General features: G+C 37.2%; 17 protein-coding genes and 1 non-coding gene across 18 annotated transcripts; 14 read left to right on the forward strand and 4 right to left on the reverse strand.

The window, feature by feature from the left end:
• Positions 1 to 435: 435 nt before the first annotated feature.
• M896_080010 (uncharacterized protein) lies at positions 436 to 1,200 on the forward strand (the record flags this gene model as incomplete). The annotated part of the gene is made up of 1 exon (XM_014707824.1): positions 436 to 1,200. One exon carries the CDS (start codon positions 436 to 438, stop codon positions 1,198 to 1,200), a length of 765 nt encoding a protein of 254 aa, XP_014563310.1.
• A 2,159-nt stretch (positions 1,201 to 3,359) lies between these two features.
• Positions 3,360 to 4,127, reverse strand: M896_080020 (uncharacterized protein; the record flags this gene model as incomplete). The annotated part of the gene is made up of 1 exon (XM_014707825.1): positions 3,360 to 4,127. One exon carries the CDS (start codon positions 4,125 to 4,127, stop codon positions 3,360 to 3,362), a length of 768 nt encoding a protein of 255 aa, XP_014563311.1.
• Positions 4,128 to 4,197: 70 nt separating this feature from the next.
• Positions 4,198 to 8,142, forward strand: M896_080030 (subunit beta' of DNA-directed RNA polymerase; the record flags this gene model as incomplete). The annotated part of the gene is made up of 1 exon (XM_014707826.1): positions 4,198 to 8,142. One exon carries the CDS (start codon positions 4,198 to 4,200, stop codon positions 8,140 to 8,142), a length of 3,945 nt encoding a protein of 1,314 aa, XP_014563312.1.
• Positions 8,143 to 8,321: 179 nt separating this feature from the next.
• On the forward strand, positions 8,322 to 9,050 carry M896_080040 (NGG1p interacting factor 3-like protein; the record flags this gene model as incomplete). The annotated part of the gene is made up of 1 exon (XM_014707827.1): positions 8,322 to 9,050. The coding sequence occupies one exon, from the start codon at positions 8,322 to 8,324 to the stop codon at positions 9,048 to 9,050; it is 729 nt and encodes a 242-aa protein (XP_014563313.1).
• A 98-nt stretch (positions 9,051 to 9,148) lies between these two features.
• On the forward strand, positions 9,149 to 9,457 carry M896_080050 (acidic ribosomal protein P2; the record flags this gene model as incomplete). The annotated part of the gene is made up of 1 exon (XM_014707828.1): positions 9,149 to 9,457. One exon carries the CDS (start codon positions 9,149 to 9,151, stop codon positions 9,455 to 9,457), a length of 309 nt encoding a protein of 102 aa, XP_014563314.1.
• A 138-nt stretch (positions 9,458 to 9,595) lies between these two features.
• Positions 9,596 to 10,267, forward strand: M896_080060 (uncharacterized protein; the record flags this gene model as incomplete). Its single annotated transcript, XM_014707829.1, has 1 exon — positions 9,596 to 10,267. The coding sequence occupies one exon, from the start codon at positions 9,596 to 9,598 to the stop codon at positions 10,265 to 10,267; it is 672 nt and encodes a 223-aa protein (XP_014563315.1).
• A 67-nt stretch (positions 10,268 to 10,334) lies between these two features.
• On the reverse strand, positions 10,335 to 11,234 carry M896_080070 (gene silencing histone chaperone; the record flags this gene model as incomplete). The annotated part of the gene is made up of 1 exon (XM_014707830.1): positions 10,335 to 11,234. The coding sequence occupies one exon, from the start codon at positions 11,232 to 11,234 to the stop codon at positions 10,335 to 10,337; it is 900 nt and encodes a 299-aa protein (XP_014563316.1).
• Positions 11,235 to 11,311: 77 nt separating this feature from the next.
• Positions 11,312 to 15,250, forward strand: M896_080080 (uncharacterized protein; the record flags this gene model as incomplete). Its single annotated transcript, XM_014707831.1, has 1 exon — positions 11,312 to 15,250. The coding sequence occupies one exon, from the start codon at positions 11,312 to 11,314 to the stop codon at positions 15,248 to 15,250; it is 3,939 nt and encodes a 1,312-aa protein (XP_014563317.1).
• Positions 15,251 to 15,418: 168 nt separating this feature from the next.
• On the forward strand, positions 15,419 to 16,300 carry M896_080090 (uncharacterized protein; the record flags this gene model as incomplete). The annotated part of the gene is made up of 1 exon (XM_014707832.1): positions 15,419 to 16,300. One exon carries the CDS (start codon positions 15,419 to 15,421, stop codon positions 16,298 to 16,300), a length of 882 nt encoding a protein of 293 aa, XP_014563318.1.
• Positions 16,301 to 16,632: 332 nt separating this feature from the next.
• On the forward strand, positions 16,633 to 17,796 carry M896_080100 (histidine acid phosphatase; the record flags this gene model as incomplete). The annotated part of the gene is made up of 1 exon (XM_014707833.1): positions 16,633 to 17,796. The coding sequence occupies one exon, from the start codon at positions 16,633 to 16,635 to the stop codon at positions 17,794 to 17,796; it is 1,164 nt and encodes a 387-aa protein (XP_014563319.1).
• A 107-nt stretch (positions 17,797 to 17,903) lies between these two features.
• M896_080110 (regulatory subunit of ATP-dependent 26S proteasome) lies at positions 17,904 to 19,076 on the reverse strand (the record flags this gene model as incomplete). Its single annotated transcript, XM_014707834.1, has 1 exon — positions 17,904 to 19,076. The coding sequence occupies one exon, from the start codon at positions 19,074 to 19,076 to the stop codon at positions 17,904 to 17,906; it is 1,173 nt and encodes a 390-aa protein (XP_014563320.1).
• Positions 19,077 to 19,325: 249 nt separating this feature from the next.
• M896_080120 (uncharacterized protein) lies at positions 19,326 to 19,757 on the forward strand (the record flags this gene model as incomplete). The annotated part of the gene is made up of 1 exon (XM_014707835.1): positions 19,326 to 19,757. One exon carries the CDS (start codon positions 19,326 to 19,328, stop codon positions 19,755 to 19,757), a length of 432 nt encoding a protein of 143 aa, XP_014563321.1.
• An 89-nt stretch (positions 19,758 to 19,846) lies between these two features.
• M896_080130 (subunit of transcription initiation factor IIE) lies at positions 19,847 to 20,725 on the forward strand (the record flags this gene model as incomplete). The annotated part of the gene is made up of 1 exon (XM_014707836.1): positions 19,847 to 20,725. One exon carries the CDS (start codon positions 19,847 to 19,849, stop codon positions 20,723 to 20,725), a length of 879 nt encoding a protein of 292 aa, XP_014563322.1.
• Positions 20,726 to 20,775: 50 nt separating this feature from the next.
• On the forward strand, positions 20,776 to 23,439 carry M896_080140 (uncharacterized protein; the record flags this gene model as incomplete). The annotated part of the gene is made up of 1 exon (XM_014707837.1): positions 20,776 to 23,439. One exon carries the CDS (start codon positions 20,776 to 20,778, stop codon positions 23,437 to 23,439), a length of 2,664 nt encoding a protein of 887 aa, XP_014563323.1.
• Positions 23,440 to 23,585: 146 nt separating this feature from the next.
• M896_080150 lies at positions 23,586 to 23,657 on the reverse strand. The gene has a single exon. It is a non-coding gene; the product is annotated as a tRNA-Gln (tRNA).
• A 116-nt stretch (positions 23,658 to 23,773) lies between these two features.
• On the forward strand, positions 23,774 to 24,154 carry M896_080160 (mitochondrial import inner membrane translocase; the record flags this gene model as incomplete). The annotated part of the gene is made up of 1 exon (XM_014707838.1): positions 23,774 to 24,154. The coding sequence occupies one exon, from the start codon at positions 23,774 to 23,776 to the stop codon at positions 24,152 to 24,154; it is 381 nt and encodes a 126-aa protein (XP_014563324.1).
• Positions 24,155 to 24,225: 71 nt separating this feature from the next.
• M896_080170 (uncharacterized protein) lies at positions 24,226 to 26,409 on the forward strand (the record flags this gene model as incomplete). The annotated part of the gene is made up of 1 exon (XM_014707839.1): positions 24,226 to 26,409. The coding sequence occupies one exon, from the start codon at positions 24,226 to 24,228 to the stop codon at positions 26,407 to 26,409; it is 2,184 nt and encodes a 727-aa protein (XP_014563325.1).
• A 135-nt stretch (positions 26,410 to 26,544) lies between these two features.
• Positions 26,545 to 27,441, forward strand: M896_080180 (uncharacterized protein; the record flags this gene model as incomplete). Its single annotated transcript, XM_014707840.1, has 1 exon — positions 26,545 to 27,441. The coding sequence occupies one exon, from the start codon at positions 26,545 to 26,547 to the stop codon at positions 27,439 to 27,441; it is 897 nt and encodes a 298-aa protein (XP_014563326.1).
• Between the last annotated feature and the right edge of the window lie 46 nt (positions 27,442 to 27,487).

Genomic DNA, 27,487 nt, shown 5'->3' on the forward strand with positions numbered 1-27,487 from the left:
TGGGATAAAGCTCTGTAGAGTACTGAATCTCAAAACTTCGTAATTTTTTGTACTTTTCTAAACCATTTAGTGAATTTATCTTACAATCATAAAGTATAAGCTCGGTTTCATTTGATAAATCCTGTTTTATTGAAGATATATCCTTGTAAACTCCTTTAGTTATCTGTACCATTATGTAGCCGTGTAGATAATTATTTTATATATTTGCAACAATTGACAAATATGTATCTACAATGTATAATATGCGCATCTAGATATCCATGGTATATGTATGATAAAGTCATACTCATACAATTTGATTGGGTGTTGAACAAGGCTGCAACACAGAATCATCAAAACCTTTAATACACGCCATACTATGCAATGGATGAAACATGAATGAAACAAATACACATTTAGATATGTATAATGCGAATGATTGTGTGAAGTTAGAGCATGCGTGCATCAACAAATGTTGTGGATGTGAACGATGATTATCAAGATAACACGCCCAATGTTAGTAGTAAATACAAGATATGGACATCGGCAATAGTGGTAGTGTGGATAGTGTATGGGATATACACCATACTATTTACGAGTTCGAACATGTGGATTGAAATTGTGATTATGATACTATTTGCAACACCATCAGTTATTGAAATCAAGGCATGGCATGATAGTGATAGTGATGGAGATAAAGGAGATAATGAGCATGAAATAGAACAAAAAGATGATCAAAGCGCAGATATTGGATATATTAATCGTATGCGCAATTATTACAACGGAAATCAGGATGAAAATGCAACTCCAGAAAAAACAGATAACGACAATATGAATCCAGAAGAAGATCAGAATAAGGATAAGAACAAAAATAAAAATAATGATAAAAAACAGAATGCTAATCGCAAGCATGAATATAACGTTAGCAGAGAAGAAAGCAAGCATAATAAGCCTGGAATTATATTTAGATGGGTTTATATGCTGTTTAATGTGATAATATTTATGTATTTGTCTATTGCATGCATTATGGCGTTTAAAAAAAAGATTGATGAGAAGATATCGTTGCTAACTATGTTTGTGCTTACAGTTGAGAGCATGTTTCGACTGGGATATTCAATGATGGCGGAAAGTAGCAAATTTATACCATTGATAGCGTTTATAACCATGAGTATTGTTTCTGTAGCAGTTTGGGTGGGAATAGGAACAGGATTGATTGATTGAAGAATCATGATTTTTTTGATTGCGTTGTGAGGGAGTAAATAAAGTAGCAATTATGTGAGAATAATAAAGAATATCAAATGTGCATTCGATTGATAATTGGTGTTGATCTAGAATGGCAATGATCAATAAACTTATTAGTTAATATGTGATATTGCGTGAATGACAGAGTAAAGAAAAAAGGTAAGTTTATGAGAAATATTCTGTAATAGATGTTTCCAATGAGCATTGGATATATGCTTGATAGAATGTGCAGCATTGAAACTATTTAGATGCGAAAAGTTCTATTTAACCTTAATAATGCAATGACGATGATGAGTACCTGTGTGAGATGGATGCTTAATGAATGATATAATTTGTATTTGAATAACAATGAAAATGAGAATATGATTCATGTTACGGCAGGATAGAGGTATATCTATGGCATATAATGAATTAAAAGTATGCATTTAAGTATGATGAAATGTGTAATATACTGGTTTTATTCATATCCTTTACATGAATAATACGAAAAGGAAATAAATGTACTGGGGAATTGCTATACAATCATGAATGGTTTAAATCAAGTTGCTACTGATTTTTTAAATAAAGAAATAGAGAAGTATAATAAAGAAAAAGGCGAAATTCAAACAAACTTCGAGGAACTTTTAAATAGGTTTCACAACAACAAACAAGAAATGACACCTGAGGATGTTAAACAAATAGAAAATAAATTTAATACAATATTAAAGAATTTAGACGGCATAAACGGAAAGAAACGCATTATAAGTTTTTATGTGGTAAAATTTCAAGAAAAAATGATTTATATACAAAGAGAAATTAATAAATATAAAAATAAGCAAGGAATATCAGAAGAACTACAATGCATAATCGATAAAGAAATAGAAAAGTGCAAATAATCGGTGTAAAACCCTTGTTGGATGAAATACATGATTGAATCAGACGAAATATTAAATTGATGGCAATTGTATTTGCACTGCATAATGGTTTAAAACGTAGTAAAGAAAATGAATCTATACCTGATAATCAGGATCCTGTTGAATATTGGATTGATATACTTAAGAGTCAAAAGATAGTTAAGAATAGAATTATCCAAAAATATTGCATTGTTGTACACTAGGAAAGTTCGAAACGTCTACTAATATAAAACTTAAACACCATTTTGAAATAAAAAAATATTTATTTAATGGTATTATTCAGGATCAAATATACATCAATGAAAATATTGATTTATATTCTGAGATAAAAAATCTAAAACCTGAATTGGAGGAACAACATAGATATGAAGCTCTTGATGTAATGTTAAAAAGATTAATGAAGATGAAAATGGGCAAAGGATTAATTATAATAGAGTTTTGATATTTAGGGAAACCCATCATGCACATATTGTAAGTCTATATAAAAACTATTCAGAACAAAAGTATTACCTAGATCATAACAAATGTTTACGATTGTCTGGCAAAATTGATGATAGTATCGAAGAATTAAGAGATAAATATAAAGATATTCGATTAGATGTAACAAAAAATCAAGACACAGAAGATAAACTGAAACTCAAGATAGATATTCTACGTGTTGTTAGAAATATGTTATTAATAGATATATTTGCAATGACTGATGACAATAGCAAATATAAAAACTATAAAGGAGAATGGATTGGCAATGAAAAAATTGTTAACCGTGTATTGAAATGTATAAATGATCATAAAGATGGTATACTAAAGGATTTGCTTGAACAGTATAAAAATGATGATGGAAATAAGTTTTTTATATGATAGATATAATTATTATGTATATTTTAAAAATATATATCTAAAATGAAAGCACTTGCGTATCAGAGATTTCAGATTGAGAGTGCCGTATCTGACTCCATCCTTGATTTTGATGTAATATAAATGACCTAAATGATAAGTATGTTCTTAATTCAAATCAAAAAGATAAAATCAGTACTGAATGTAACGAATTATTTAAAAACAGTGAGTTTATCATCAGAATATCAAAACTATTTGCATTTATATTTACTTTTAGTGTTGCTACAACTTTTATTGCTTTGAAAAATCGTCATATCTATGGATTGGATCGCCTAGAAGTTATAAATAACAAGATAACTCATATTTAATATGTGTAATATTGAATAATAAATATGTTTATTTACTGTTTCGTCATTCGCATTGCGTGATGAGTTTTTGTGCTTTGTGATGAAGACCTTCAACATTTTGTGATATATTTAGCAATTCTTGGAGTTCGTTGGCAGTGAAAAATGCACTATCCACACAATCCTGAAAGACTGCAAGTGCCAGTTCATCTCTTTCAACATCGTCTTTTTCATCATCCTCGAATCCTATTTCTTTGTTTGCTGTTTGGATTTTTGCTATGTTAGTCACCTCCATTCTGAAAAACTCTATTCTGATTCTTGAGTTCTTGTTGTTCATCCTGATTGCTTTCAGAAGCATTGCCCTTGAACCTTCGAGATCACCCACGCTAAACAGCTTCATTGCGCAGTATATCCAGAGCTCTGCATCTAGAGGAGTTCTTGAACAACACTCTGCAAACACATTCTTCATTTCACAGTGCATCTTCTTCTCGATTACGTATGCAGTAAACTGCGAGATGATCTTTGGATCGTTGAATCTGTACAATGCACTTCTGTACAGTTCCACGATTTTCTTTGAAATGCTTGTGTCATAAAGTGATGCGTTTGCATTCTTTTCACTCATTCTCTTATCTCTTATCTTCTCTAGCATGCATTCACTTTTTATGTATCGCACAAAATCAAGCAATTTTTTTTCTGACCGTTGGAGCCGAAGCTCGTGCTTCTTTCGTGTTTCTACGATTTTTCTAAGCTCGTGTGAAGAAAATATTCCTCTGTTTTTGTAGTCCTCGAGCTCCAATATCATTCTTTCCATGCTCAACTGTATTCTTTCTGCCATGGGCGCTTTCATGCATTAGTTTTTAGATCTATTTGCTTTTTGACAATTCGCCGGCTTGATTCTACCCTGGATGCTTAGGAAAGCAGAAGAGGAAAATCTTGATGCCAGAATACGAAGGATATCGTTTGGAATACTGTCGCCTGAGGAGATTGAAAGACTGTCTGTGCATTCGATTTCTAGCAAGGATCTTTATGACATACATACCCGAAGACCTTTGGCTGATGGTCCATTGGATCTGAGATTGGGCGTAGGAAACAAGAAAGACAAGTGTAACACGTGTGGAGAAGGCTTAGCTGCATGCATTGGACACTTTGGAGAGGTGAAGCTCACACTTCCGGTGTTCAACATTGGGCTGATAAAACAAACAATTTCAATGCTGAATTGTATCTGCAAAAGTTGCGGAGAGGTGCTTCTTAGCGATAAGAAAAAAGTGTATTTTAAGAAGAAGATCAGAGAAAGTAATGAACGAAGCAGTCTGGTGCTTGTGTTGAGGAGAGTTATTGCAGAATGCAAAAAATGCAATACGTGTCCTATATGTCTAGCAAGAAATGGACAGGTTAAAAAAACATTTGGATTTAAGATAGTGCATGAAGTGGATGAGACAGGACGAAGAAAGAAGAAGGAAGGTGTGCCCGAGTGCAATACAGAAGAGATCAATCCTCTTACGGCACTTAATCTCTTTGGAATGCTTAAGCCAGATGATTATGAGTTTTTTGGACTTTCTGAATCTCCAGAGAGATTTATAGTTCAGAGTGTTATTGTTCCACCATGCTGTATTCGCCCAAGCGTGTCTATGGAAGACGAGGGGACCAATGAGGATGACATAACAATTAAGATCAGCGAGATAGTTCACACAAACAAGATTCTGAGTGATGGGATACAGAAAGGAAATTCGTTGAATCTGATCAATGACGACTGGGACCAATTACAACTGCAGTGTGCATTACTAGTAAACTCGGAGCTTCCACAAATAGGGATTCCTGGACAGCCTATTCGTGGATTGGTTCAGCGTTTGAAAGGAAAGAATGGCAGGTTCAGGTGCAATTTAAGTGGAAAGAGAGTTGACTTCAGTGGGAGAACAGTGATATCACCAGACCCTAATCTGGGGATTGAAGAAGTTGGTATTCCAGTAAGAATGGCAAAAATAATGACGATACCTGAGAAGGTGACTGAATTTAATAAGAAAAGACTACAAGAACTGGTGATGAATGGACCTGAGAATTATCCTGGTGCAAATTATGTAGTTGGAGAGAAGTTCAAAAGATTTTTGTTGTATGGAAAGCGAGACACAACGCTAAAGAATGGAGAAATTGTTGAGAGGCACCTTATGGATGATGACATTGTTTTGTTCAACAGACAGCCGTCGCTACATAGAATGAGTATTATGTCACACAGGGTAAAAGTACACAAAGATCGAACGCTTCGGTTCAATGAGTGTGTGTGCACACCTTACAATGCAGACTTTGACGGAGATGAAATGAATGTTCATGTACCACAAACAGAAAAGGCAAGGGCTGAGGCATCTGTGTTGATGTCTATTTGCAACAATATTGTTACACCGAGACACGGAGAGCCAATAATAGCAGCTACACAGGACTTTATTACTGGAATGTATTTGATAACTGGAAAAGATACGTTTTTTGATAGAGAAAGGTTTGGACAGGTTGTAAGCTACTTTTGTGAAGCACGTGTCTGTGTTAGGCCAGCAATAAAGAAGCCAGTTGAACTGTTTACTGGAAAGCAGTTGATTGAGGTTCTGATAAGAGACTCGCTGCTTATGAATGAGAAGTGGAATAAGAAGGGAAGAGTGGTGGATGCGGTGTCAATCATTGGCAAGAACAGAGGCTTTAAATCATTTGAGGATCCAAATGATGGAAGTGTAGTTATACTGGACAATACATACTACTTTGGACGACTAGACAAATCGATTGTTGGAGGAGAGAATAAAAAAGATAGCCTGATATATGCTATGATGAAGATTAGCAACGAGTCTGCAGTGCGTATGATGAATGGAATGACTAGACTGTGTTCCAGATACTTAGGAGAAGTTGGATTCAGCATAGGGTTGGATGATGTACAGCCAGGCCCAAATCTTAGGAGCAAGAAGAACATGGTGGTGAATAAAGGATATGAGGAGTATGAATCGAAGATTCAGGAATATCAGCGGAAGGCAGGAAGTAATAATGAAGTGCTTGAGATGGAGGTTTCGTCGATTTTGAGTCATATACGAGAAGAATGTGGATCGATATGCATAAAGGAGTTGAGTGTTAGAAATGCACCGAACATAATGCAAGCGTGTGGATCTAAAGGATCGAAAATCAATGTGTCGCAGATGGTTGCTTGTGTGGGGCAACAGATTGTGAGTGGAACAAGGATTCCGAATGGAATGGATGGCAGATGTCTGCCTCACTTTAAAAAAGGAGTTAACACGCCTGAATCCAAAGGATTTGTACTGAATTCGTTTTTTGATGGACTGACCTCACCTGAGTTTTTTTTTCATGCAGTGAGTGGACGTGAAGGATTGGTTGATACGGCAGTAAAGACTGCAGAGACGGGATATATGCAACGGAGGCTAATGAAGGCGCTTGAGGACCTGAGTGTACAATATGATGGCACAGTACGTACGTCTGGCATGGAAGTGGTGCAGTTTGTATATGGAGAGGACCAGATTGATCCTGTGATGGCCGAAAGCGACGAAGTCATCAACTTTGAGAGGATGTTTTTGCATGTGAAGTCGCAGTTCAGGAAGTTTCTGGAGAGTGGAGGAGTGCCGAGAATGCTAAATGCGTTTTTGAGTGAGGAAGAAATATTCAGCAGGCTTAAGCAGTGTATACCTCGAGAGTATGCTCATAACAATTTTCTTAATAAGAAGTTTTTGGATGGAATGTACAAATGTGTGATAGCCAAGGCTCATGAAACTTTTATATTTGGAACTGAATCTCTGCATATTTTACTGTGTGTTGAATTTATGGAGATACTTGTTTTAGAAGTTTCTAAGAAGATAGTACACATGATTGTTGAACCTGGGACAACGGTTGGAGCAATAGCAGGACAGAGTATTGGAGAGCCTGGGACTCAGATGACCCTGAAGACGTTTCATTTTGCAGGAGTTGCCAGCATGAATATTACACTGGGAGTTCCGAGACTGAAGGAGATCATCAATGCAGTGTGCAATATATGCACACCAATAATAAATGCGGAGCTGAGTTCTCCACAAGACCTTTTCCGTGCGGAGGTGATAAAAGGAAGCATTGGGAGGATATTTCTGCGTGACATCTGTTCGTCGGTAACTGAGGTGATTGGGAAGGACGAGATGGCACTGGATGTGTGTATTGATATAGATAGTATATCCAGACTGAAATTGAACCTTGATATAAATAAGATAGAAAGATGTCTAGGGATTCAGGAGTCAACAAAGATTATTGATGGGAATGTGATCAGGATAGGAATCAAGAAGATTACAGATCAGAGTTACTTTGGGATGCAGAAGATCAAGAAGAGGATCTTGAATACTAAGGTATGTGGAGTTTCTCAGGCAAGTAGAGTGGTTATAAACAACAACAGAGGGATGTACAGCCTGGTGATTGAAGGAGGAGGCCTGCAGGAGATCATGAATACTGATGGAGTGAAGGGAGAGAACACCACATGCAACAGTGTGTCTGAAGTGGAGGCAGTGCTGGGAATAGAGGCAGCACGAGCACAGATTATCCATGAGATTGAGTATACGATAGGCAATCATGGGATTAAGATTGATCCAAGACATATTATGCTACTGGCAGACACAATGACATACAGAGGAGAGGTATTTGGAATAACAAGGTTTGGAATATCGAAGATGTCTGGTTCTACGCTTATGCTGGCATCCTTTGAGCAGACAAGCGATTATCTGTTTGAAGCAGCGATTCACAGTCGATCTGATATGGTTTCTGGTGTCAGTGAGTCAATTATTCTTGGGATTCCAATCAGCATAGGTACTGGATCTATGGATTTGTACTGGAAGGAGAAGAAGTATTAAACAAGTTTTTATCTATATTTGTGTTTTTAGTAATGAATTGACCAATAGTCAGTAATAAAGCAATAAGACAATCAACAATTAATAATGAGAAGATCATTGACTAGCAACGAAAACTTATTTTTGATTAACAATCAACGTTTCACAATCTCTTATATTTATGATTAAGGTAAGGATCCCTGATGTCTATACACCTAATTGCAAAGGCAGTGGATAACTTTGCGCCATTAAGAAAAGCCAAGACAAGTTGGGACAATGTTGGTGTTCTTATAGATTGTGGAAGCGAGGATACAAGAGTTCTCTTGACAATTGACCTTACAGAGCCTGTGTTGAATGAATGCATTGAAATGGGAATCAAGAACATATTGGCATACCATCCTATAATATTTACGCCATTGAAGAAGCTGGATTTGAAGGAAAGGATTGTTGTTGAGTGTATTAAAAATAACATTAATGTGTTTTGTCCGCATTCGGCATTGGATAGAATGATGAATGAATATGTCTACAGGATGATGAACTATGGTGCTTTCTATCACAAGAAAAACCATGGACCAAATACATCATCAATAGAAAACGCAATCCAAGTTCTCAAAGAGAAGAGCAGATTACAAAACCTTAGAGTGTGCATGGCAAGAGCGCATACGATGAACACAGTACCAGAGACTATGTATGTTGGTGTTGGTGCAACATTCAGGCACACAGTGATCAAGAAATCGATTATTATCACCGGAGAGATGTCGCACCATGACCTTCTTGCATGCATTGCAAACGAGACAAGTGTCATACTTATGGAGCATAGCAACAGTGAAAGAATATGCCTGGAGTACATTAGCACAAAGCTAAAAGCGGAGCTTCCAGAATATGAAGTGTACATTTCAAAGAAGGACATGGATCCGGTGACAATCATGTGAGTTCCGAGATGACATGAGTTTATGCTAGTAATGGCATTGAATACCTTGAAGACGCTGAGAAAGAAGATAGATATTTTTTGAAAAAATTATCCCTTGAAATGGAATACATAGCAGGCTCTATTTTGCTAACCAAGGTTGGAAGAGATGTTGATGCAAAGTCACTGGAGATGCTTTTCAGGTCGATAGATGCACCTATTGAGAGCGAGACTCTTGACCTTTTCTTGTCGAAAGTGTCTGGGAAGAGCATGGATGAGTTGATGGCAAGCGGCAGCGAGCTGATGAAATCGTTTGCTGTTTCCTCAGCACCTGCCAGCGCGAAGGCAGAGGAGAAGAAGGATGCACCTGCAGCGGCTGCAACCCAGGAACAAGATGATGACGCCGACTTTGATATTTTTGGTGCATTTTAATTAAATGTTCTTCTTGGATAATGTTTTGTAAGTAAGTATTTTTAAGTGTTGACTCATGTGCTGTAATGCTGATGAGGTATTGGAATGTAAAGCCATGAATGGTAGTCAATGATTTTATTTGCACATGTAATCCCTATGATGAAGCAATGTAGCTACTGCGGCTTTAGAAGGATTGTTGCGCTGAACTCAAAATACTACTGCGAAGAGTGTGAAGTGTACTACACATATAGAAATAATAAACAGGAATACTCGAATTTTCCAATGGAAGAGACCGACCAGATTGCAGTCAAAAGTGGTTTATGCAAGAAGTGTGAGCCAAGGCATGAAAGTGGCAGATGTGTATGCTGTAGGACGTTTCGGGAGTATTTTAAGAAGCTTCCATTCTGTAAGAAATGCAAAGAAAAAAATGAAAGATGCATTAAGAATGTGTTTTTCAGAAACTTCATACTCTACAAAACACATGATAGAGTGTTCCCAGTATTGCACATTATTATTTGTGTATTCTTGCTCTATTTTGTACGGAATAGCATTGTTTACAGCATACCTGTGTTATTTCTAATTGAGTACCGCATTAAACGATCGCTTGGCATCTCAATGATTGCAAAGCTGGTTCTTGTAGCTGGAGTATTGCACTTATCATATGGAAAGCTAGTCTGTTATTTGTATTATATATACCTGATGATTTCCAGCAAGAAATGGCAATATAATGTTCCAATCAATCTAGATAAGCCTCCAAACGATCTCTTAAAGCATATACAGCATCTTTGTATAGGAAAATCAAGTACAGAATCAAAGCCACAAGTAAAATGATCACTTCAATAAAACAGCCAACTTGTGCATTCAATATAAAACTATCTGAATAAGAAGTAATTAAAATTTATTCAACTTTGTGTTTCTTAGAGATATGCTCCTTGTCAGATTCATCGTCCTGATAATCATCAACACCAGCATCATCCTCCCAGTTTATTTCAAACGAGCTTATCACCGGTGGAATCATTAATTTCATTTCAATCAGCTTTTTATCAATTGAGTATCCACAATACTCAAACACATCGCTACACTCACCATTAGATTTTTTAGAATGCTCTCCAACGCTCATATTCAGTTCTCTGTTTATTTCAGAATAAGAATCCGATCCAACTGCTTCTTCCATCTCCTCTGCTTCACCTTCAGATCCGTATAATCTTTTATTTCCATCAATAGCTCGTTGCTCTGCTTCTTCAATCAATGTCTTTGTTTCCTCTGTCTTTTTGTCGCCTTCACTGTCTTCCAAATCCTCTGATCCGTCTTCATCTTCATCTCCTTCGTCTTCTATATCATCTTCATCCTCATCAATGTCTTCTTCATCAACATCCTCCTCCTCCGTAATTTCTTCAGAATCATCTCCTTGCTCGTTATTCTCCAGTAAGCTGCTGGGAATGCCCGGATAGCTCACATCAACTATATATCCGATCCTTACAAATTGTTGTCCCTTATACTTCCCGACTATAAGAATACTTGTCAAGCCAAACAGTTTGTTGAGTGGAATAAGATCCACGTTGGGTGCATCTGCCTCAATCGTAAACTCCACCTTTCCCTTCGGAATAGGCGCAACTTCAATCTCAGAAAGCACTTGGTCGTTCTTGTCTGAGTGCACATCCATGTTGTATAAGACAGTAAACTCCACTCCACTTTTTATCTCCTCAGCGCATGCCAGTTGAATCTTAAAAGTGAGAGGATCAACAAGTCGTTTTCCTGTCTCCTCAACCTCGATGCTTTTGAACTTTAAGTGACTCATCCTACTTAGAAGGTGTAAATTTTTAGTATTTACATGGCTGTGCAAGTCAAAAATATTTTTTTATTCACGCTGTAGCTATGGCTATGGATTCATGCAGCATAAAAACCAAAACAAATGAACTGCACCGAGTCAAGGAATTCAGAGATCTGGTGAACAACATCAAAGATTTTAGTGGAGATGAAAAGATTGCATTTGAGTACAAGCTTATTTTGTTCTTTGAGCAAGTTTTTGAAACATCTAAAAGTGACATTGTTAAGTATGTGAAGATATATCATGATGCAGAGCCTAGATACCTGCATAAACAATCTTTAAGTATGTTTATGAAGAAAAACGAGTTGGTGAATGATTATGTTGCATCTGTGTTTACTTGTATATCAGGTATTCTTCCGATTGGATTTGTTGAGATTCTCTTTGAAAACGAGTGTATATGCAAATACTATGATAAGGTACTACAGAGAATATACGGGAGTATGAAAAGAACCAGGAAAAGACTGGCAATTGAAGAGCATGATCCTTATGCTGTCAAAAGTATAAGCAAAGACACAATATCTAATATGATGAAATATCCAGGACTGATGTTGTATTTTACAAAGCATATGATGCAGATGTCAGAAGATCAAAGAATACATTTGATAGTGAACTACCTGAAACGAGAAGATTTTGAATATTACCTGAATGTATTGGCTGATGAATGTAATGATGTGAAGTATAAAGAAGTGCTTGATGAGTATATCAATAATGGAGTTACAGCAGAAAAATCTGCAGAATATCATGTGTTTATGAGCCTGTATCGATACATAAAGACAAGCAAAGATGATCAACTAATGTTCAAAAAAATACTCAGAAATTATAATGCAGTGAAATTTATTGAGGACAGTATAGGCGAAATGTTTGTTAGTAGAACGATAGGATACATAGCATGCCGAGCGGATGAAGTTGAAATGTGCAGGCCAATTATATATTCAGTGTTGAAAGCGAGTGATTCTCGTGAAATTAGCGATATTGTGTGGAATGTACTGAAGGACAAGCGAATAATGTTTCTAGAATGCATTGAAAGATTCAAAGTGCCTATAGATCAAAGTCTTGCAAGCATTCTTATGCACTCTAAGGGTATTCATCAAAGTAAGCGGGTGTCCATATCTAAGGCAATGAGCTATGGAGAAGGAATATATCGGAATGAAGCAGTGCAGTATATCAATGACATGTTTGTACTAAATGAAATAGTAGACATGGTTTTGAATACACAAGAAGATGAAAGAGATGTTCTATTGGAATGTATATACAGAAAGTCACTGTTAGGAGAATTTGATGCAAGAGTACTGCGCATTGAAGATGCAGAATGGATTGACAAGACTTTGGATGAAATGTTCAAAACAATGGATCCTGGGATGTATGAGGTTTTAATCAGTAATAGGCCCGAGATGGCGTTTAATTACTGCTTTAGGCACCCTGAGCTGCGCAAAAGATACTTTGATGGGGTTGATAAGATGAAATGCACTGTTGAAGAAGCAATATTCATACACAAGATCCTGAAGGAAGAATTTAACACCAAGAATAATTGTGATACAATGGTTAATTCATATGCAGGTTTTGTATATAGAGATGAAAATATAGGGAATGAGATCTACATGGCCAGTGTACTTGCTAATCCAAAACAGATTGGAAATACTCTTGAGTTTGTGTATCTTCTGACGTTGATTCGCCCGGATGACGCAAAATACTATTTTTGTGAATATTTCAAAGAGATCTGCTCTCATGCAAATTGCATGTTGATGACTGAGAATGATTCATTGAGTGGAGGAGTGCATGATGTACTTGGATTTGATGACTTAAGAATGGTGTACTCGATACCTGTTTATAGAATGCTTGAGTATATTTTTTCAACACATTTAAAAGACAAGTATCTTGTTTATGCGACTATGGATGACCTGATTAATGCAATATACACTGGTGAACAATGCTTTAGACTGCTGATACTGAAAGCCATGAATTCGAGTGTGGTTACTCCACAACATCTCGTTGATTTTATTGGCATGGTTACTGTTCTTATTCACGATTCAAATGGTCAGGTATGCCATGAAAGCCGAAGGCTTCTTATGGAGATTCCAGTTGCATCGCCTGAGCTGAAGTGCTTGAAGTCGCAAATGATTCAATCTATAATGGACAGAATATATGCAAAGTCATTTTTTGATGCATTTAAGACTCAGCAGTTCAATCATTATGTCTGCTTTAATGGACTGAATTTACTTGTACAAGCACTTAATACGCATATGAAGGAGTTTCGCACGGATGTGTTTCCGATTCTGAAGAGTTTGAGGTTTTTTGTTCATCCTAATGATTTGAAGTCAGTAATACCGGTTATATTTGAGCATCTTTCATTATTTGTGATTGAAAATGCATTTTATAATGATGAGTGCTGTGAAGTTGTATCGTCTCTGATGAGATTTGGAGCACGCATATCATTTGAGAGTTTATTGAATAGTATAAGCCAGTCTCTTAGAGTTAATAAGTTTCTTGTGAAGAGTTTAAGGTCATGCTCGGAGGAAGTGATTGACGAGGTAATCAGTGAGATTATAAGAAGAGGATCAAATAAGCAGGAAGAATGCGAGTTTTACATAGAACCGTTCTTTCTTGCGTATGCACCCGAGCTTTCTGTTTTTGAAAAGTACATTCCTGTGTTTACGCCATTTCTCAAGAAACTCTTTGTAGATAGCGACCACACAAAACAAGAGATTGCATTCAAAGCATTTGAGACGATGGACGTGACAGACTTTCTGTTGTATTGTTGTATTGTAGGGCAGTGGAAGTCGCGATTACAATGCATAGAACTTTTTGAAAAGAAAGAAGTTGCCGATAGTCGGATGTTGGCGATGCTTTTTATCCTTAGGAATGACATACACTCTACGTTGAGAAAGCGAGCATTTGAGATATGGAAGTCAAGAATATCTAACACAAATTTGGCGCTAAAAGATATCTACACGATTATTCTTGGATGCCTAAAATACCAAGGGTGCTCAGGATCATTTCATGATGCAATCGAAGGAGCATTGATTGATATAGTTGTAAAGTATACAAAGTATGCTGAAAAGTATGTTAGAGATGTTATAGAGCATATGGAATCAGGATGTGTTGATGATAATATAGCAAATCCATTGGGAACTGGAGAAGACCTGCATATGCTGAATAGTGTAAGTGAAAGCGAAGTTGTTGAAGCAATACTAATTGAATGTGTAAAGGCACAAAAGTGTGTTGATCTTGCACTAGAGTTTAGTATTCGTAAATGTTCAATAGGCATATTTAAACTATTGCTGAATAATTCTCAGTACAGAAGCAGAGTGATTGATGTGATTGGAGAAAGGATTGATGACCCGGCCATTTGCCAGCTATTTCTAGGCAATGATCAGCTTGTGCATGACCTATTTTTAATGACTAAGAAGACGTTTCTATTCAAGTTTCTGAGTAATTTTCACAAGGCAAGTCTTGCAGAGCTTCTATTTGAGTCTGAGCATGAGAATGCAGAATACATCAAAGAGCTTATGAGATGCTCTGAACCATCCAAGAGAATGGAGCAGCTTTTGCTGGCACACAAGCCAATATACACGTCTATTTTGTATGGAAACCTTGAGAGAGCACAAGACTATGGAAGTGCTGTTGATCTATTCAAGAGAGCATTTGATGCGCTTGAATATATGGATCTCACACCGTTGATCAAAACTCAGTATCTAGAGTATTTATTGTGTGTTTCATATAAGAATGTAAATGAACTACAGGAATTGGTTGATGTGCTGTGTACAGTAGATAGTATAAAAGCCTTAGAAAGACTGAATGAGGTTATTGGACATATGAATGTTAGAGATATCTTTGCTGTGTGTGGACACCTTCTACGAAACTATCTGTCATATGAAAAACGCGAGCCTGTGATTACTTGTCTTAAGACACTGGATAAAAAGTATCAGAATTCTTTGGGTGTTTTTGGATTGATGATTGATCGCATATTGCGTAATGATAAATACTGATTTATGCTTAAAAGAGATTTGAGAATCCTCATGTGCTCATTTATTTTATGCTTAGAAGAGATTTTGGATTTCTGGAATATCGATTGCAATAAATATGGGTTGGTTTATTTGTGTATTTTATATAACAGCTTTTGCAACAATACAAATATTTTTCCGATTATGAGTTGCATGGGGTTTTTAAAGATTGCAGAAAGGAAGTTAACGGCGGTGCCAACAGATTTGTGGATTACTGAGAGCAAATTGTATGTGAGCATGAAAAAAAACCACCTAGTTGAGACAACGCACGATATGTTAAGAGTCAGGTATATCCGCTTGAAAGAGAATGCAAGGACGATTGTTGGATGTGAAGATGATTTGTTTATTTTTTCAGAGAAAGGAAGTATTTCTTCTTTGAATGTTATGATTGAAAATGCTAGAGAGGAAGTTAAGAAGGGAAATATGATTGTAAATTCAGCAGTTTATGATAAACGCACGAAAAGCATAATAACTGGGACAAATAAAGGCAAGGTTCTGGTGATGAAGGATGGGCTTGAGGTATCGAAGAGAATGTACGAGTCACAGTCTGGGGTTGTGAGTGTGTCTGTATCAAGTATGGGAATGATTGCATGTGCATACCAAATAGATTCTGTTATTCGAGTGTTTGACATGAAAAGTTCTGATGTGAGAAACATCAAGATTCCAAGTGGATTTCCACAAGCAGTTTGTTTTGAAGGACAATACCTGGCGATTGGATCAGATAAAGGAGTAGTTTATTTAGTGGATGAACTCAGTTTGAATGTGATTAAAAGTTTGAGCATTCCAAGTGCTGTGACATCGTTGTTTTTTAAGAACGGCCGCTTGATTGTTGGAGCAGAAGGTTTTTTGTATCTAATGAGTGTGAAGCATGGAGTTATAGAGATAATTGATAGCTATTGCTGTAATGGAGTAGTGAATATGATTGGCTCAAGCAATGACTTCATAGTGATAATAACAGGAAAAGAAGGAAGGCTTGGACGATGGACAATAAATAAGAATTGGGAAAACAAGGTTGAGGTGTTGAAAATGAATTGATCGGATATTGATTATTATGAGTACCTGCTATGCAATAATAAATAAAGAATGATGTTTAGAATTAGCTTATAATCAAACACTGTTTAGTTCTTAGGAGATAATACTTGTAAAGAATAAGGCTCTATGTATCAATGCAGGTATTCAAGGAACTTTATTGGCATATGCATGAATTGAATGCTTGAGAAGATACGATTACGAATTACAACTGAAACACAAAAAACCAATGATGATGTGAAGGATGCACTATAGGCCGTTTCAACTGGCGTTTGTGTTTTGCTATCACATTTAAAACATTTAGAATGTTAAAACCATGCATGATGTCAGTTTGGGGAATGAACATCAGCTCTGTGCTTATGGGAAGTTTTTTGATAAGTGAGTTATCTGATAAGATGTATATTTCTCGCAAAGAGGAGTTAAGGCCATATCTTGAGCATTGCAAGACGGAGTATGAGTTTATTCCGAAAATAGACGACTACAATCTTGAGAAGCTGTTGGTGGTATTCAGGCATGGCGCAAGAGCGCCTTTGAAAAATATCTCTGCACCATGGAAGGATCACAGTTGTGTAGCATGTGAGACTGAACAAGGAGCGATATCAAACTGCAAGACAAAGAAGTGTTCAGAAGATGGCGAATTGACAGAAAGAGGGTTTCTTCAGATGACTGATCTTGGAAGGTTTATAAAGAAAACATACAAGCGCTTCTTAGTGGATAAAGAAATTGAACTTGAACACATAAAGGCAAGAGCAACGAAGATCCCTAGAACGCAGTCATCTCTTGCTGGAGTCATTAAAGGTCTTACTGGAAGTAAACAAGTTAGTAATGTGTATATACCTGATTCAGATGATTCATTGATGAACAAGTTTGGATGTGTGACACCTGATGAGAAAACTGAGGCCAAAAAGCTGTTCCAAAAGACAAGCATACTTCTAGACAATGAAAAATATGTATATCATCCAAAACCACAGTACAGAGCTGATAATTACTATGCGAGCCTCTGTAGTGGTGTGGAGCTGGATTGTAAAGAACTGAATTGTAACATCAACAGTGTAGTGGATCACATGGATGCTGCAAACAAAGTATGGGAAAGAATGGCAGTCTCTGGATCGAAAGATAAGGCAAGCAGACAAGCGGTGTTCAAGGACTTTGCAAAGGATTTATTATCTGATATTGATGAGAAAAAGTATATTGTGCTTTACTCAGCTCATGACTCTTCTTTAGGATCGATCATGTCAGGATTAGACACAGGCATATCGAAATGGCCATCGTATGCATCTGCACTGTTTATTGAGCTATGGTGCAACATGGGCGAGCAGTATATAAGAATGGTACTCAACAACAAGGTGATCAAGCCAAGAACATTTGCCGATGATTACATTCCCATAAATGAGTTCATAAGCTTTCTTAATGACATTTCATCCATAGGCAAAAAACAAGGACCTGAAAACCCAAATACAGGCAACAAAACACACAATATCATAAAACACAAGACTATTTGAATCCAAGACAGTTATAAACCATTCAAATTGCCAATACAATAATCTACCAAGTCAAATATAGATTTAGATCTCATGTAGTGATACAAACACATATAAAACAAATCCATTTACTTCTTTTTATAATCCATCCTGGTTTCTAGCTTCTTTGTATTTGCTATTTTTCTGGCAGACTTTACAAAGTCATCGTGCTTTACATAATCCCTTTCATCCTTCAGGGCAATCATTCCAGCCTCAGTGCACACATTTCGAAGATCTGCGCCATTGAACCCTGCTGTCAGTTTCATAAGCATTTCATAGTCGATCTCCTCAATTGAGTTCATCTTCTTCGAATGGATCTTCAGTATTTCCTTTCTGCCTTGCTCGTTTGGAAGAGGTATCTCGATTTTCCTATCGAGCCTGCCAGGTCTCAGAAGGGCCGGGTCGAGAATATCAGGCCTATTTGTTGCCATGATCACCTTTACATTGTCAAGCTCATTGAACCCATCAAGCTGGTTCAGAAGCTCCATCAATGTCCTCTGCACCTCTCTATCTGATGAGCTTGAGTCCTTAGACCGCTTTCCTCCAATCGCATCAATCTCATCCATGAATATTATGCATGGCGCCTTTCTCCTTGCATATGCAAACATTTCTCTTATCATTCTTGATGACTCCCCGATGTATTTTTCAATCAGTGCAGATGACACTACTTTCAAGAAGTTCACATCCATTGTTGATGCAACTATTCTTGCCAGCAGTGTCTTCCCTGTTCCTGGAGGCCCATACAGCAAAACACCTTTTGGCGCCTTAATTCCAACCCTCCTGAATATCTCTGGGTTTTTCAGTGGAAGCTCAATCACCTCTCTAAGCTCTCTGATCTGGTCTCTAAGCCCTCCAACAGACTCAAAAGATATGTCTCCTGGGGTTTCTTCTCCCATAGAGTATATCATCGGATCTACCTCCCTGGGTAACACAACCATGATTGTAAGCGTTGTTATATCAAGCGCTACACGTGTTCCTGTTGTTATTTCTTTCCTATCGATTGCTTTCATGCATCCAACCACATATCTTGGCCCTTGACTACTCTTAACTATAAACTTTTCATCACTTAGATTTTCCAGAACCTCTCCAATGATATGTCCAACAGTCTGCAGTGCTTTAATATCCCTTTCACTCTTGTCAAACTGTTTCAGTGTTTGCTTGTATACCTCCTGCTCCATTTTAAGTGCCTTGTATGACTTTTCATTGTTGAGAAGTGCCTGTGCATATTCATCATAAAGCTTGTTTTTCTCTTCCTGAAACATTCGAAGGGGTTGGCACAACATCATTTACGCATGTGCATATGTATCGCAGACAAAATCAACATGTTTATCAATCTCTATAAAATCATTGCACTTTGTTACAGTAAATAATGACACTATACAAATATGCTTATAATTAAATATTTTCATGCGCATGATGCATTGTATATATATTTGTGGCGGTGTTATATGCATATATTTATGCTTTAGTGTGTAGACACACACTCAAATTGATCGAAATTGTCCCCTGGAATGACAGAGTTCCATCCAAGCCTGTTCAGAAGAAAGTGTAAGGCTGAGGGACCAGCTGAAATTGATATGGCTACAAAGCCAGCACCTATTCCTCAAAACACGCTATATGAGGAGCCGTTAGTATCTCAGCACAGAGTTAAGAAGCGATATGTAACAGTGTATGGGTTTACTCCAGCGAATATGGAAACTGTTCTGGACATGATCAGGTCTTGCGGAGACATTCTTGAGATTGAGTATGGAAAGAATTGGGTGAATGTTCTATTTGGGGGCGAAGATGGCATCAAAAAATGCCTGCGCATGAACACATCGATTGTTGGAGACGAAATGATTGGAGTGTTCAGACAGGGAGGAGGCGTAGTTGAAGACAAGGATATTTTTGTGAGACACAAAGGTATTTTTACATCGATGATGGAGTATTTTTTTGGAGATTAAATTGATGTTGACTACTTTGTAGTGTTAAGTGTATGAGCTATACTACATGTGAATGAGATCATGCTTCGCAACAAGCACCCCTACAGAAGATGGATTATGAGCCGGTGATGAACGAGCTGATAAACAAGGTTGTTCGGAAGTTCTACGAACCCCACCATGTTGTTATAATGGGGATTTTATTGAAGGCCACGCTTCTATATGACAATGAGCTTTGCGAAAGAATGAAGATGCTTTCAAAGGAAGTAAACAAGTTGATTATCAAGCTAAAAGAAGATAAGATGATTAAGTATGAGACTAAGGTTGAGAATAGAGAGAATAATGGGCAAATACTACGCACAGTGTACTACATCAATTATGCAGAAGTGCGAGATGTCATCAAATACAAGATCTACAAGATGACGAAGAATTTGGAAAATAGCATTAAAATGGGGCAAGCAGAGGGATATATATGCATAGAGTGTAACAGGGAGTATAGCTCACTGGATGCACAAGGACTTATGGAGAATTATGTTTTTAAGTGTGAGGATTGTAAGGGAGATCTGGCTGAGAACAGGAAAGACAGAAGTGAGGATTGCGAGATGTATTCGAATTTAATGTCTGAGCTGGATGGAATTGTTATGCTTTTGAAGGAGACCGACAAGTACAGTATACCATCGATGGATTATTTCCAGGTTCTTGAGATGAAGAAGGATAGAGAATGCAAGGATGTGCATGTGCAAAAGGAAGAGGAGCATGTTCCGATACATCAGTCGAGCATTGAGGAGCCTGAAATTGAAAGTCATTATGCAGATAATAGCGTGGTGATTCAGAATGAGGCCTGTGTGGAAATAAATGAATATGTGATGGTCAGTGGAATTAGAAAGCGATTTTCTGATGTAACTGAAGAGGACAAAGAGAAGATGTCTGAGGAGGAATATGAAAAGTATTATGAGATATACTCTAAGTATTATGAAGAGCCAGATGCTTAGTATAAAGGTTAAATTGTGTAAATATATTGGTTAGAGCTGAGAATCCCTATATGCACAGTAATCCTGACGAGACGGTATTTGCAGAGGATGCACATGGATTAGAAGATCGATGTATATGTGACGATTATATTGATTCTCTGTGTGATTCTAAAAATGGAATGGAAGAGGTGAAAAATATGCTTGAGAGTATGAGGAAGATGCTAGAGATTGGAGATGATGAAGGGATTTCAGAGATTGTGATTAACGTTGTGGGTGACGAAAGCATTTATGCGAGGATGAATGAATTATGGAACTCTGGAGAGTGGGATATGGATGATATTTTTTTCTATATTGTAATTTGGCTCAGAATGCGTAGGTTCCGATTTGATATGAAAACAGCTGAGAATGTCGACTTGGCGCTGAAGCATGGATTATGTGTTGTTGAAAAGCAAATCAATAAATGGAAGGAGATATGCATGATGTCGATATTGAAAGAAATGAAGAATTATGCAGAGAATGATATTTTAGGATGGAACAGAGAAGCGATTTTGATGTTTCTATGGAAGGTTTGTATTGGAAGGTGTGGAGCAAATGGCACTACGAGGGTTTTTGCATTGAACCTGTGTATGCAGATGAGTATGACTACAGATCTAATTGATATTCGAGACATTGTTCTAAAGGTTGAAGAGATGAAGGACTTTGATGTTGGGGAGATGAGCTATGGAGATATGGTGATTCTACAGATATATTGGAAAAAGTCGTTTATTGAAGGTGTTTTTTGTAAAGACAGGCATGAATGCGTTGTTGAGAGATTGTTTGATCGATATATGTGCTATGGAGAAGATGGCAGATATCACACAAGGCTCAGGTTGTTTGAATATAAGTCTATTGAGTCAGTGATTCTGTGTGTATCATTTGTGAAGTGTTTTATCCAAAAATTTAATGGCAGCGAAGACAAGTTTAATGCAAAGGTTTTGAGTGTTTTGATACGAAGGATGACAGAGATAGCAGCAGATGCTAAAGAAAACGAGTATTTTGGATGTTTGTTTGGAAGCACAAAGCCAATCGTAGTAGTTGGAACGATGCTTCAGTCACTCGTGCTACTACTGCTGAGAAAGATGAGTGACAAGAAGTGTGGTAATCAGGTGAAGGCAGCAAGGATTCTAAGTAGAATAGATAGATTGGGTATTTTGCCTGGAAAGAAGATAAAAAACAAAATGATAAAGATCGTGAAGCAACAGATTGCACGAAAGCAGGAGGAGATTGTGGATGCATGTATCAATGTGTTGTATTGCATAGATCCAGATGCGTTACAGATAGAGATGCAAAGGCCTTATTCTATGCCGACAAGAAGGAAGATGTTTGAAAAGACTAAGAATGGAAAGCAATCTGAGGAGAGTTATAGAACATATATTGAGTTGCTAAACAATGGAGCAGCAAATGATGTTGCTTATGAAATCAAAGATTCAAACATTTTTGCACGAGTTTTTCATGCAATAGGTAGAAGACGAGTGTGTAAATTTCTTGAAATAAGCATGAATGAAGTGAAAGATGTTTATGTTGCAGAGTTGGCTGTTTGGTATTCAAAGGAGCGTCCAGATAGGTTTGATGTTGTTTATATGTCATCGATTCTGCTTGATTCTGGCGAGGACATAGTCAAGAGCAGGAATGTTGTGTTTTATAACTACATATTGAGGATTTTGATAAACATACACTACAAGATGGCGCTTGAGCTTCGTCGCAGAGTTTTTTTATTTTTGAGGAAGTTGGTGTTCTATGGGCCATATACAAAGAATTCAGGGACGCTTATAAATTTTTTAGGATATGCAGGAATGGAGTTTCAACGACGAACGGATTATTTCCTTGCCATACTTGGAGCATGCGGAAGTGTTTTTTTGAGAGAATATCTCTGTGATTATACCTGGTCGATTAATAAGGAGCTTGGACTTGTGTACAGCCTAAGATTTGATCCTGAGCTAGGAGTGATGTACAAATGGAAAATTGATGAGATACTATCCAGGATATGCGATAAGGTAGAAGTAAAGGAAGCAGCAGTGTGTATAGAGCTTCTTGTGTTCTTAAGGGAGTCGATTGAGGAAGAAGGGAGGTGTTTTGAGTTTGCATTTGATGTTGTGGCAAATAGTTGCAAGACAATGATCTGTGGAGCGAATAATGCGAATCGAGATGTTTGCAGGGAGTCATGCATGCTTCTCAGTGCAGGAATTATTGCAAGAGCGATTATTCCCGATGTGTGTATTCCTGTTGTATTTCAGTGGTTGCCGGTGTCGTCAGAGATCGTGCAAATGTATTTTACAAGTGTGATAAGCACGATTGGAAGCATTATTGATAATAAAGTTTGCAGGTTCAAGAATGAGGGATGTATAAGTGAGTTCAAAACGATATATGAAATATATTTGAGCTCGCCAAGTAAAATAGTGCTTGTGGAGAAGTTGATTGAGATTTTTGACTCATGTGCAATTAAAACATATTATTTGATGGTGCAGGTGATGAGATTTGATAAAAGAATGAGGATGAAAGTGATGAAGAGTGTTGAAGAGGCGCTTTACCTGTATGATTTATCAGAAGACAGGCTTGTTATGAAGATATGTGAGCTTTTTTGTTCATGCAATATCAGTAGATATACAGATATTCGAATTAGTGATGAAAATGTATTATTTTGCAAGGAGCCGGAACTTGAAGAGATTGAAAATCTTCAGTTATGCATAATAAAATAAGTTATTACATTATATACATATAAATTCTTGATCTAAGAGCAGAATTGATTAAAGATACTTCTGATATGATATGTCCAAGAAGTATATATCCAAAATTCAAGAGACAGGTCAATGCATGTTTATTGTACTGTTAACAAAATGCAAAGTGGTTCCACCGAGATTCGAACTCGGATTACTGGATTCAAAGTCCAGGGTGCTAGCCATTACACTATGGAACCTCGGAAATATTTTCCGCACACTGCTCCACACTGACGTGCAGTTCAAGCCATCCGTTTACAAAAACATTCCAGTATGACACTTAATATAGTCTTTGCTCAAAAACCATCACCCTGCAATGAATGTCAACCTGAAGTGTATCCGTGAAAAGCTCAATAAAATCAAGCCTTATGCAATAAAAACCGTGTCTGATACGCTACAAGGATATGCGTTTGGATGCATGGTTGGTGCTTTTTCTCCAGAGCAGCCCCCCACATTGAGCAACATTCATAGGTCTGGAAAGTCGTTTGCCAGGATATCTCTGGTCTACTCCTCAACCGAGTCTGTTTTGCATGTATGTGGATTTAAGGAGTCTGCTTTCAATAGCTTCATCAGTGGGGCTGTTGCTGGTGGGATGGGACCAAGTAATAACACGAAGGAGTCTGCAGTATTCCGAGCATCTGCACTTGCAACATATGCTGGTGTGTTTTCAATATTGAACCCAGGGTTGCAGAAGTAGCACAGGATTAAATTTTGGCACAAATACTGATTTTGTTTGTTTTGGTTTTCTAATGGCATTGGAGCACCCTGATGGATGAGGCAGATGCATTGCTTGGTGAGCTCAGGATCGATTGGGAAACGCTTGTTACCGATGATTTTAATCCGTTGAAGCAGGCCTTGAGGAACAAAAACAGCATGGTTGAGGCATCAAACTTCAGAAACCTATTCCATAAGGTCGAGAAGGTAATGGAAGGCATAATAGAGAAGAATTACAAGGGATTTAGCGATTCTGTGCTTTCATACATGGAATCGTACAAGTTGAACAAGCGATGTTCTGAAAACATCTCCGAGATCTCCAAGGCAGTTCAAGGACTTCTCGGAATGAAAATAGATGTGAAGGACATGACCAAGGAGTATGAAAGCATGGCGATGTATGAAAGTAATAACAGTATATGCAATGTACTTGTTGAGATGAGGAGATGCTTTGAAGAATTTAGTATGATTAAGGACGAAATTCAATGTGATGTGAAGAAGCACGATGGGATGTATGTCACAAGCCAAAGGTTTCTTGATGCAACTAAAAAGGCAAGCAGGCTGTATGATTTGATTGAAGAGAATGGATTGATGGAGATGGAGTGTGTATCTAAGTTCAAGGCCGAAGCAAGCATTGAAGTGAAGGAGTTCATGACAATGGTGTATAAGAGACTCGACAGATTTGTGTTCTATAATGAATACGATTATCAGGAAGATTTTAGGTGTGTAGTTATGCTTGGAATGCTTTTTAGTTTGGACAGATATCAAACAAATAACTTTGAGAAAGAGTATTTTGGAATGGTTGAGTCGATTATCAGGAGTATTGATGGAGATGGAGGAAATAACAAGGCAGAGAGACTTTCCAGAGCAATATGCAGCAGAACAGCAAATGTGATACACAACCTTGGAGTTCTTTGGGAGATGGCAGATGCATCGTTTGAAGGCTTGAATGGAAAGACATTGAACATACGTGATAAGGCAAGTATTAGCAGAAGAATCGAAGCGGATATGAATGCAGCAAGTAATCAAAATGGTTTGGATGCGATGCTTTGCATGTACGGACCAGATTGGCAAGAATTTGTGGAAGGGGTGATTGTTAAGGTTTTGAAGAAGTTTGTGAGTGAGTGTGTTGAAGGAATTGAGAAGTATTTTGATACTGAAATTTTTGAGGCAGAGCACTTTGCAGACGACATAGACTATGAAGCGGTGTTTGAGAAGAAGTATGTGATCTATGAAAGGATGGTTATGGAAGGAGAGATGGAAGCAAAGTCACCTGAGAGATTCACTAAGGTTTTTGTATCTGGGATAGATATTGTAATTTATCTTGAAAAGTATGTGACTATTGAATCGATGAAGAGGTATTTATGGGAGATAATTAATGAAAAGTATGTGAAAGAGAAGCAGAAGCAGATAAGAAAGAAGATTGCGTATTTGTTTGAAGAAGAAGACTGGTGTGAAAATGATCATTTGAACAGAAGATTACGTTTCTATTCAAACTATAAGAAATGCATTGATGAATTCAGTATTCATGCAGATCTTTGCAGTATAAAAGATGTCTTTGGCTTTCTAGATGGTCTTTTTGAAAGGAAATTTGATGAGCTTTACAGAAAATTATTCAGGTCTGATATCATCAACACATGTTTTTTAGAAACAGATGAGAATGAGGCGGATATGGATGATACATTCAAGAAACTTCTTCTTGTTCGTGCAATGGACATAAATTCAGTGTATTTTGAGAAAAAGTATTATGAGAATATGCTTTTTGCATTAGATACAATGAAAGAAGCAATTTCTTCGATTGATGGAGACAAATTGAAAAGTGTTATGAATAAGATAGAAGTGGCGATCCGATTCCAGATGGTTCTTGAGATGCTTTATTTCTTTGATTTATTTTACAGGGAGGGAAACTACAGAGGTAAGGATGATTATTATTTCCAGAAGATAGTTAAGGTTGCAGACGATATAAACAAGTGTATTGTTAAGACAGATATGGAAGGTGTTTTTGAATTTGTTTTTGATTGTCTGAACTTCTATATTAAGAATAATGTCCAGAGACTGAATGTAAAAAGCATGGATGACCTGAAAGCGTTTGCAGCTAAAATTAAGCTACTTGATGAGATATTATGTTTGGTTAAGGGAGAAGGCAGCATGAGGGAGGCAATACAATTTATTGACGGGGTGGTTTTGGGAGAAGAGAAATGTGACAGTGGAATGAAGTTGAAAGCAAAGTTAAGCGTATGAACACTTGGTGAAACATATTTTGCAACAAGTTTGTCTAGTAAAACATTTGTTGCAGAATATGATTTCAACGGTAGTTAGAGTGTTTATTGGTTATGTAATGATATAAATGGCGTTATACAGGTATAGTAGGTTTGAATGGAGAGTTATAAAGACAGCATTGAATATTTTTTGAGTTATTTTGAATGTGCAGTACCTGGTGATGTTTCTTTGGGAAGCTTGGTTGTTTTCAGTGAAAGGCATGCTCATGAAGATGAATCTGAAGAGCCGGTGATGTGGGATGAAAAAGATCTACCCCGTACATGGTATCAGATGCGATTTGTAGATAGTGTCAATAAAAGTAAATATATTAAGAAAATGGCATATGCAGAGAGCATGGATGTGTATCATATTACACCGAAAAAACTTTCAAAGGCGCTTACATCGATTGATCTGCAGTTTCTCAAAAAAATAACGCCGAATGACCTAGTGGAATATGATGGAGATGATGGCAATGAGTCAAGCAGCATAAAACAAATCAGATTGAAGAATGAAGGACTGATGAACTTTGTGGCGCACGAGCTATCCACAAGGAAAAATTACAATTACTTCTTTAAGGTTTTGGAACATCTCGAGAAGATCAGGAATTTCAACTCGATTCATTGCATAACACGAGCATTTCAGATGCAGAAGCTTGATCTAAAGAGCCTAGGCAAGCTTTCTGTATATGTGAAAACAAGCTTAAGCTACTTCGACATGCGTCAGGTTTTAGACGAGCTTACTGCAGACGATATGTTTCTTGTATGTCCAATTGACGTGTATATCAAGGATATCGAAGAGTCTAATAAGAATAGAGGCAGTGAAGTTGCATCGATGAGATTCTGCAGGCTTGTAGAGATTCTAATAAGACTACAGACTCAGGAGCATGATCTTAGGATTCCACATATAACCGAGCATTTTCTATTTACAAGGTTCTGGAAGTATGCTCGGAATAATTCAGTGTTATATATCCAAGACGATGCTATGAAATATGATGGACAGTTTTTGCTGTTGTAATTATGATGTTTCAATATCAGAAGGAGTGCCCATATAAAACTTTAAG

Source organism: Ordospora colligata (assembly GCF_000803265.1).
Source record: "Ordospora colligata OC4 chromosome Unknown contig_08, whole genome shotgun sequence".
NCBI classification, from domain to species: domain Eukaryota; kingdom Fungi; phylum Microsporidia; family Ordosporidae; genus Ordospora; species Ordospora colligata.